We start from the raw sequence: 10,022 nt of genomic DNA on the forward strand, positions 1-10,022 counted from the left end.
TCATCCCGTGATCAACTCCTTGGTCACATTGTGCACATTATGATGATGTCCTACCGAGTGGGCCCAGAGATACCTCTCCGTTTACACGGAGTGACAAATCCCAGTCTCAATTCGTGCCAACCCAACAGACACTTTCGGAGATACCTGTAGTGTATCTTTATAGCCACCCAGTTACGTTGTGACGTTTGGCACACCCAAAGCACTCCTACGGTATCCGGGAGTTGCACAATCTCATGGTCTAAGAAAATGATACTTGACATTAGAAAAGCTTTAGCAAACGAACTACACGATCTTGTGCTAGGCTTAGGATTGGGTCTTGTCCATCACATCATTCTTCTAATGATGTGATCCCGTTATCAACGACATCCAATGTCCATGGTCAGGAAACCGTAACCATCTATTGATCAACGAGCTAATCAACTAGAGGTTTAGTAGGGACATGGTGTTGTCTATGTATCCACACATGTATCTGAGTTTTCTATCAATACAATTCTAGCATGAATAATAAACGATTATCATGAACAATGAAATATAATAATAATAACTAATTTATTATTGCCTTTAGGGCATATTTCCAACAAAGGTACGGCGCGCGAGGGGGGAAGGGCGCAAGAGGGCGACGCCGGCGATAGGGGAAGAAGGCGAGGCGAGGCGAGGGTGGTGTGCGAGCCGACGGAGGGCGCGAGGCGCTCTTTATAGGGCGTAGTGGTGGGTGGGTGGGGTGCCGGCGATCAATGCCGGGGGACAGCTGAGCGGGCGGTCAAGGGCACAAAATGGCAAGCGGCGGCGTGTGAATCGGCGCTGGCGATTAATGCCTGGTACGCGAGGGGGCGGCGTGCGCGGGCGGTCAAGCGGTAGCGTGCGCAGGCGCGCGGCAGGCGGTGGCGTGTGAATCCGCGCCGCCCGCGGACCGACACCGGCGTTAATGGATTCGCCTAATCCGCGCCGAATTAATGGATTGGGGTTTAGTACGTGTGGGCCCGCCCTCCTCCTCACGCAGCGTACACCGCCCACGTACGGGCGTACAACGGGCCGTACGGACACGTGCCTCGCTACGCCGCGGTACGCCTCCCTCACCTGAATTTCCCATTCTATCCCTACTCACTTATTCTCACGAAAGGGTATCTTTTAATCTGGACCGTTGATGTGTCCAGAAGGGTTGTACCGAAGAAGAAGTGGACGAGAAAATACGAGGATTTTTAATTTCTTTTTGTCTGCAAAAAAAGAGCAATGAATTGAAACCGTTGGATGCTTAACATGCGGTGCGGAGCATGGATGCATGGGATCAAAAGGACGGGTGAAGGCAAGCCTGGTCCATGTCCTTGGGTGATTAAGTGGAAACTTTTTTCGGGTAATTAAGTGGAAATTTAAATACAAGGATTTGATGAGGCACACACACAAGCATCAAGCTCGCTTTGGACGACGGTAATAAGGAGAAAATCGTATAGCAGTGTTAGAAAAATGAAAATAGCATTTGGCGCATTATAAAAAATTGAAAATACATGAATGTTTATGTGCAAACAAATTACATTTTTTTAAATAACCTGATTGATCGAACGTTCAATGGTGCAAAACGGAATACACGACACTCCAAGAACGAAGATACATGAATGCTTTTTGTGCGACCAAATTACATCTTTTTTCAAAAAACAGCCTGATTGATCAAGCGTCGTTGTTGTAACCCGAATTCAAGACCCTGCAAATGTTGCTGCAAGCGGGATGCAACACTCCAAGACCGAATGTCCTATGCATCTAGCGGAAGCATGCCAATCAACGTCAGTTGCCATGATCTTCTTTTACTGGAAAAGCCGGACTGCTGTGTTGCAAAGCCGACTATGCATTCGCTACAAGGACGGTCGGTAGTATTTCAAGTCAGAAGGATGATGTTGCAAAGCCGACCACATGAATGCTGCAAGGATGACCGACATTGACCCAAAATCGACCGCATGTCCTTGTGAGGTCAATTAGTGTTGCTGCAAATGCTACATGTCTATAAAGCTAATTAAGTGCAGGCTTCAATATTTTGAAGAAGTTTCCTTACCATCGGAGTTAGTAAGGATCATTTTGTGATTAAGAAGCAGTTGATATACATTTTGTCTACACCTCGGCGTAAGCCTCCCTGCCATGGCACAATCTGATGCTATCATACCATGCCGGTGACTGTTTTGATGAACCCGCCAATTTCTCCCCCGTTACAATGCACGGACCTTTTGCTAGTCTTTTTAAAAGAAAATAGGGACCTTCCAGAAGACCACACAGCACACGCGTCAATAAACAAGAGCACACAACATGTCAATATTAACAGTAAACAAAACATGACCGCAAGAAAAATAAACTCGATGACACCCTAGAAGGCCATCACGCACACGCGTCAATCATAGAAACAGGGTAAAAAAAATCTGAAAAAACCAGAAAAATTGAACCCTTACGGGCCTAGTCTTCTTAGTATTGAAATCTTATAAAAAAGACTTATAGTAATATTTAGGAACGGAGGCAGTAGTTGCTGGAACGATACATTCATCATCCCCGAGGTGTTTTATTTTGTCTCAGCACTGCACTCAAAGGTTGCACATAGACCCGGCTAAGTGCAGATGCGAAAACGAATCAGGAAATTATGTACAAGCAGTTGCATAATCACCTGGTGATACAGAGGTCCTCCTCGAACAAGTCTGCTTCAGTTGGCCCAGAGCCTTACCGCCCCCCCCCCCCCCCCCCCCCCCCCCCCACACACACACACACCAACAATTGCTGTGCACGTCCTTGTCCTTCTCCGTTTCATTCAACACGGACACCATCTACAGCTCGTCGCGAGGTTCCACCTTAGCAGCGGTAACAGGCTGGTGCTCAAGCAGATAGCGAGCAGCCAACGATGCTTGCATGGCCACACCATAGGGCAGTGTATCCTCGTTGATGGTGAAGTAGGGGGAGTGATGAGGCGCCTGCGGTCCACGAGTCTCGTTGAGCATCCCCACGAAGTAGTAGTATGTCTTGGGAACGGCCTCCGTGTAGAAGGAGAAGTCCTCGGCACCCATCAGTGGCTGCTTCTCTCTCACGTTGTTGGGGCCAACCATCTCACTGCCCACCTTCGCAAAGAAATCGTGAAGCTCGGGATTGTTGATTGTTGGAGGGAAGAAAGGCTTATCTTTGTCAAGGAAGTCCACAACTGCGCTGCAGCGCTGGACAGATGCCTGTGTGACTATGACCTGAGACAAAAAATAACCCTTTGAAGTTAAACAAACGAAATTTAAACTACAGATCCTTGAGTCTGTATATCCTTTTTTAGCGATACCAGCTTTGACCGTTCATGATAAAATAAGCAGCAAGAAGCACTACCTTTCTACAAAACCCAAATGATGCAACACTGCAACTTTCATAATTTAAAGTGGTACTACAGAATAATAATCAGGCAACAGAATGACCACCAGGCTCATTTGGTTATGATTATCCTTGTTTGTAGTGCGAAATTGACATAGGTGGCTACAGGCCGAGCTGCTGTAACACTTTGTATAAATAGTACTGTTAAATCATTTTACATCTATAAATAGTACAATAGACAGGGGCAGTCTGTTCACCTCGAACTACACCAACCATCAGATATGCATTAAACAATATTCCTTGATTCTACACTCTGTTTTCTTTATCTCGACTCTTCTAGAGATGTCAATTTTCAGCACTGTAGTAAGTCAATTTGCAAAAGTTAATGTTAACACTTCCCTTCAATTATCAGGACTTCCTATTATTTGGAGGCGTTGATGTATTGTAACATGTTTCAAGTAATCTTTCAACAAAATTTATTGAGGTCTCCTACCAACACATGGGGCTTATGCCTTAGTTATCTTCGATTCAGATAGTGTAGGTTCTCGACGTGCCATTTTGATAGCAAGCATAACTATAATTTTTTTACGAGGAATTCAAGCACCAACCGTACTCCTTTAAGTCAATTTTATTTCTTCATCTTTTCAAGAGCAAATCACACGGAACTTAATGACACATAAACAACACACAATTCCCAAGTTATAATGTTGTTACCTCTTCAATTCGCTGCTTCAATTGATTAAAACTCTCCTTCAAAAAGGCTCGGAAGGTACCGCCTATTGTCACGGAATCAGGGATAACATTGAAGGCTCCACCACCTTGAAACTTTCCAACCGTTACTACCTGCAGAATAAAGCCAACAAAAAGGAGGGTAATGAGATGTTGGGGTACACAGGAATGACTACGGGCGAATGGGACCCCCAAAACGATATGGCAATGCTAAAGGAATGACTAGGGCTATCACCACTTACCATATAACAAATATCTATAGCCTAAAGGCAGCCGACTGGGAGAACGTATGAAACATGACAAGGGGAACATTTTATAAAGACAATCCATATGATAGGACTGTAATATGCAGAAAATCATTTCATCTATGAAACCATAATGCTAGACAAACAGTTCAGGAGTGTAAGTCAAAAAACTTGTGAATTCAGATACTAGATATGTTAGAGTACGTAATGGGCCTAATGGCCTGGGCTGGCGGTATAGCCCGTTAGTCTTAGGGTTAATTAGAGATAAGGGTCGCTTGCTTAGGGGTCAAGTAAGCCTTGCTTGGGAGTCAAGTAAACCTCTCTATATAAAGAGAGGAGATGTATCAATCTAATGAAAGCAAGAATTAAGAAGGAAATCCTTCCATCTTGCCCGGCCGTGGGCAAAAGGCCCCTGGCCGGCCTTCTTGCGCCCTCCTTCTAGCAGCGCCATAACAAGATAACGAAGAAATTTTGGTAGTTACGATCATAATTCTGGGTATATTAGGAGTAGACAGGCTTCCATGTTAGGATGTGATTAGTTAGCCTGCAGTAAATCAGAACAAATAACTGTTTTAATAGGTATGGGCATGTTAATCCTCAGGATCCTAACACGTTTTGAGTATTAAAAAATGGGTCAAAATGATCTACGCAAACTCCACCAAATGAGCTATCTAAATCACATAGCCATGATAAAGAAAACTATGTAAGTCATATAGAAAAAGTAGCAGTCATTGAATAAATCAAGTAGCTCAAGGATTGAATAGCACCTGTGAGTCCAAGGGGTCAGCTTCTCGGGAAACAAGTTGCTGAAGGCTTACAATAACATTGGATGCAGCCAGTATCGGATCAATAGTGTGATGAGGAAGTGCAGCATGCCCTCCCTTTCCACTTATTACTGCCTCAAAGAATCCACTCCCTGCCATTATAGGACCAGGTCTGGATGCCAGCACACCAATTGGCACACTGTCAGCTACATGAAGTCCAAACATGACCTCTATGTTTTCCACAGCTCCGGCTTCTACCATTTTCTTGGCTCCACCACCACCTTCCTCAGCTGGTTGGAAAAGAAGGGCTACAGTACCCTACGGTAAACAAACAACAAGACGTTTGTAACATCAAATTTTGCAGGTAAATAAAATTTGATGCCTGCAAGATAGGAAAAAAAATTGGCCAAGGATTGTGAGATCTTGACATAATTGATATATAGGCAGCCACATGGTTCAGTTTGTACATAACTGATCTGAGGGGAAGTGGGGACCAAACTATCCTTTGACTAGCTGTATGATGTCTGAACAAAGCTGCATGATCAATTATTGGAGAACTGAATGCACATGCACATTACATATGCATTTGTATTACTGCTAATGTGATGGTTGTTTTGAAATATGAAACAGTGAATCACCAACATTGTGCATCTCTTGAGAAGAAGTGTCGAGGAAAAAGAAACAAAAATCATTGCACTTGCCCTTTGGCAAAATCTCCAAGAAGTTCAGGAAGCATCAGTGCTGGAGTGGACATCGAGGAAATACCAAAATTTTATCGCCTATATTTTAATCAAACAAAAACCTTATTTACCATGGCCAGCATTAAGAATCAGGTAGTTTCTGAACCATAAAAGTTGATATATACCACCAAAAGTGATACATCACCACTCTGACATGAACATCGAATTGTTATAATTTAGTTCTGTCAAAGTTTTAATCCGGTAAACAGATGATTTCTACAAGAAATAAAAGAAGGAGAAGTATGAAAATAAAGCACGTGGAGTGTTGATATATACTGATCTTATGATTACATTTTCATTTATTTGTTTGCAAGGTTACTACCTTTTAAACTCAAAGCAACAACAAAATGATGAATCTATATTTAACTGTCAACCTTCAAGCACCCTTTCGGCGTTAAAGAGAAAATTATAATCGTCTTGCGGCTTTTCATTGTAAAATGAGAAAATTACAACGCTTTTTACAATCCAGAAAAGAGCTTCTTTACTAACCTTCAACTCGTCACGGTGCTCCTGAAGAATCCTAGCAGAACCCAATAGCATAGCAACATGTGCATCATGGCCACATCCATGCATCTTCCCAGGCACTTTGCTCTTATGTTCCCATTCCACGCTTTCCTGAAGACAGCACATAAGGGTATCATAAGTAACATGACCCTTGAAATAGATAAAAGTGATAGCCAAATACAGCCTAATCATATTTCAGTGTGGGCAGAGGACGCTTACAATGCTTAAATTAGCACCAACAAATAATTCAAATAAACACAACAAATATCCAGTAACTGGGAATAGCAATTATGCTATCCTCTTCTAGAAAATGCATATAATAATTGCCCCAAAATGATTATCTACTTGTATAACAATATGGCATAATTGTCTCATCGCCACACAAGGCAAGCTTGAAGTTTAGCTTTACTGTTATATACGTGCATATAGGCTAATCACATGTTTCATTCCCACAATAACCATAAACATACTCTTGTATGATCCTGGTCAAATGTCTAGGGAACTGCTATGACTAGGCTAGTGTATGTCCCTCTTTTTTTAATAAGAAAAGGAGTGTTTGCCTCAAGCCATCTGTCCAGACTCAGAAGTTTAACTGTACCAAGTGTTTGCCTCAAGCCACGGTCAATTTCAAAGATATCGAGCCTCCTGACTTGAAGATTTGGGATACAATTCTCTATCCTCCGACTTTGAAATATGACCTCTCACACGGCAGTGCTGAGAGGTCAACTGAAGCCATCGGCCCATCAGGGCTCGTTTAAGAGATTCTGATTTTACTTTATTTTTGCAATCTTAGTTTTATATATATATATATATATATATATATATATATATATATATATATATATATATATATATATAGAAAGAGTTACCGAGCGTCAACAAGAACAATTCCTCTTCAAAGGTAACAAGTGGTGCTGAACAAATCCTGAAATTCTATGGTCGCAATATAGGAATGGATCGGCAGCCGAACCAAGAAATTTTCATTTACCGGAGGCAGCAAAGCTAAAACGCGACGGCCCAATATATATACAAACATAAAAGAGTTAGAGTACAATCCGAACAGTAAAGCAGATGGAAGCGAGGGCAGGGAGGGCAAAGAAGAACCTGCATAGGGAGCGCGTCCATGTCAGCCCGAAGCGCGACGAAGGGCGGGCCGCCTGTGCCGACGGTGGCGACGACGCCGGTGACAGCGAAGGGGTGCCTGTAGGGGATCCCCATGGCATCGAGCTCGCGCCGCACGAGCTCACTGGTGGCAAACTCCTCGTAGCCGAGCTCAGGGTTCTCGTGGATCCGCCGGCGCACCCCCACCATCCAGTCCATGAACTCCGCCTCCTTGGCCCGTCGCAGAAGCCCCGCCGGGTCGTCTAGGGCCGCCGCCCAGGTCGCGGCGGCGGCGATGAGGACGAGGGCGACGCGGAACAGCCCAGCATAGGCGGCCATGGCCAACAATAGTAAATGAATTCCGTCGTGACGTTCTCGCTTTCGGGTTGGACACTTGTACTATACTACAGTATCAATCAGGCGAAACGCGCACGAGGGGAGTGGGCTAGGCTCAAGTGAACAAGCCTCTCTTCTCTGTGACCTTGAGCTTCGGTTTGGGAGGATTCCGCTTTTTACTTCCTCCTTGTTTCTCTGCCCTCTTTGAGTAGTCTTTTGTTTCGAGACGCTTTGGCTCGGTTTGGCACGTTGATTTGGCAGCAGTGGAGTGGGTTGGTTGCAGAGGTGGGTGGGCATCTAGCTGGTTACCACAAAAACGTGCCTGTGGAAAAGCCATGTTATAGTTTGGGGAAATCATTTGGGACAGGTCGATTTGGTGCTCGGACTCACCTGCACCCGAAATCTGAGCTAGTGGCTGGTGCTTTGGGATGGCAAAAAGTGTGTCGGATACGGCAAAGGTGGACTGTGGGAAAACAAGGATACATGCTATATACTGTATGCCACAGTGCGCAATGGTGGGCTAGTTGTGTAGCTGGTGGCGTTGATCCGTGAGTGCGGGCGTCTGAGCCGTGGCTCAGAACTTGTGCGATGGTAACGGCGTGCGTAGGGGACGCGACTTCTTGCGGCGGAGCGGCGATGGATGCCGATGGGGTGACCGGTGAGTTTTCTGTTCCACAGTGCTCGCCCATGGATTTTCGTGCTTTGATGGATATACTGATTCCCCGCCGCCGCCGCTTACTCTGCTGTGGTTTTCAAGGTTCCCACGATGGGAGGAGTTCGCGAACAGCTTGGAGCAGTCAGATCCGGTCCCTCTGATGCTGCTGCCGCGGAGTGTGGAAGCGCCGGCTGCGCGCAGCAATTAGGGGGCTGCAGCCAGGTTTGGATCCGTTGGTGGCCGGTGAGTTTCCATTTGAGGTTTTACATTCAACCTCTTTTGTTCTGACTTAAGCCATCGGCTGCAGTTTACTGAAAAAATGTTGACCCTGTTGGCAATGTGAAATTACGGTGGAGATGGTGATACGAGGAGTGCCGGACTGCTGATGCACTAGCAGGAGCAGCCCCTGGAGAAGGCGCTGGGCCTAATCCGGATCTGCTACTCTTCCAGCCTTTCCCTAGCAGTTCTGCTGGCTTCTCTCCAGTTAATCGGTTCCATCTCTTCAGATTACAATTGATTCAGATCTATTGCTTGTTGAATTTTCTAGCAAGTCAATTGGTTTGTTGGCTTATCCATGCCTATGATTATTGGGCGAGTTTATGTGAAAAAAATAGTATTGAGGCACCAGCAACAAATCACTAGTTCATTTCTTGCAAATTAAATTACCCTAGTGAATTACATTCCCCATTTGTTTGATGTTGATGTCTCCCACATGCTTTAGCCGAAACATTGATCACCGAGGAAGTGATGATGCCCTCTTCTATTTGATTTCTCAAGTAATGTCTCATGAAGGTAGTACCAATCAATTTATTTGATTAAGTTGAGCAATTGTGTTTTGCTTCTTGATTACAATTCATGCCGCAGACACATAGGGTTATTTTTCGATGCCTGCTAAGAATATGAGCTTGGTATTTGTAAGCGGGGTCACTTGATTTATTTATGGTGAAGTGGTATGCTCAAGAACCTTTTGACTTGTAGACCAAAACTGGTATAGATGATAAATGAAAGATCGAATCTAAAATGTCAGCACTTTGTCATTTCTTACTTGGAACTCGAGCTGCTATGACAGTGTACATGGAGATGACCGCGGGATGCTCTGCATCATCCCCTCCCCCTTGGGAGAGATCCGACCTCGGATCGTAAACCGTATCGCCATGTACACGGTAGGAATTAATGCCTTGTCGCTCGGTGAGGTGCTCTAAGATGTTGGTGTCGTGCAATGTGTATGCCTTCCCATGAAGATGATAGCTCATGATGGTACCACCTTGCAAGACCTTCAAAACGAAAGAACATGACAAACACTTGGAACAACCCATGAGGTTAGCGTGAACGCAAAGCCTATCATTTGGGAAGGGAAAATGCCCAACAAGTGTATGCATCATGCTCATCATAAGAAGGGACAAGGTGTGGTGTGGTATGAAAGCATATGATGCAACTACAACCAAAAAGATTAAGCTCAACCAAACAAGCAAGCATCACAAGTAATATGCCCAAGTCTCCAAGATCGATAAGCATCGCATGGGTGCACTCACTACAAGTTGATATCAATGGTGCAACTAACGGAGACAAGAGACAATGATTAAGACAAATCACATGAGAGGCATGAACATATATGCCATCAACCCGAGAAAGT

At 44.6% G+C, this 10,022-nt stretch overlaps 1 protein-coding gene and 1 long non-coding RNA gene across 3 annotated transcripts; one reads left to right on the forward strand and one right to left on the reverse strand.

Moving 5' to 3' along the window:
* Positions 1-2,405: 2,405 nt before the first annotated feature.
* Positions 2,406-7,978, reverse strand: LOC125544005 (IAA-amino acid hydrolase ILR1-like 1). The gene is made up of 5 exons (XM_048707529.2): positions 7,402-7,978; positions 6,283-6,408; positions 5,057-5,371; positions 4,030-4,158; positions 2,406-3,203 (listed from the first exon to the last, which is right to left on the reverse strand). The coding sequence occupies exons 1-5, from the start codon at positions 7,735-7,737 to the stop codon at positions 2,796-2,798; spliced, it is 1,314 nt and encodes a 437-aa protein (XP_048563486.1). The 5' UTR covers positions 7,738-7,978; the 3' UTR covers positions 2,406-2,795.
* A 121-nt stretch (positions 7,979-8,099) lies between these two features.
* LOC125544006 (uncharacterized) lies at positions 8,100-9,199 on the forward strand. Of its 2 annotated transcripts, XR_007299226.2 has the most exons (3): positions 8,100-8,392; positions 8,492-8,632; positions 8,697-9,199. It is a non-coding gene; the product is annotated as an uncharacterized LOC125544006 (long non-coding RNA). The 2 variants fall into 2 exon arrangements; XR_015618939.1 differs by having other exon boundaries at positions 8,492-9,199.
* Positions 9,200-10,022: the final 823 nt, after the last annotated feature.

The sequence above is a fragment of the Triticum urartu genome, chromosome 3A (assembly GCF_056163025.1).
Source record: "Triticum urartu cultivar PI428250 chromosome 3A, HENAU_Tu73, whole genome shotgun sequence".
NCBI classification, from domain to species: Eukaryota; Viridiplantae; Streptophyta; class Magnoliopsida; order Poales; family Poaceae; genus Triticum; species Triticum urartu.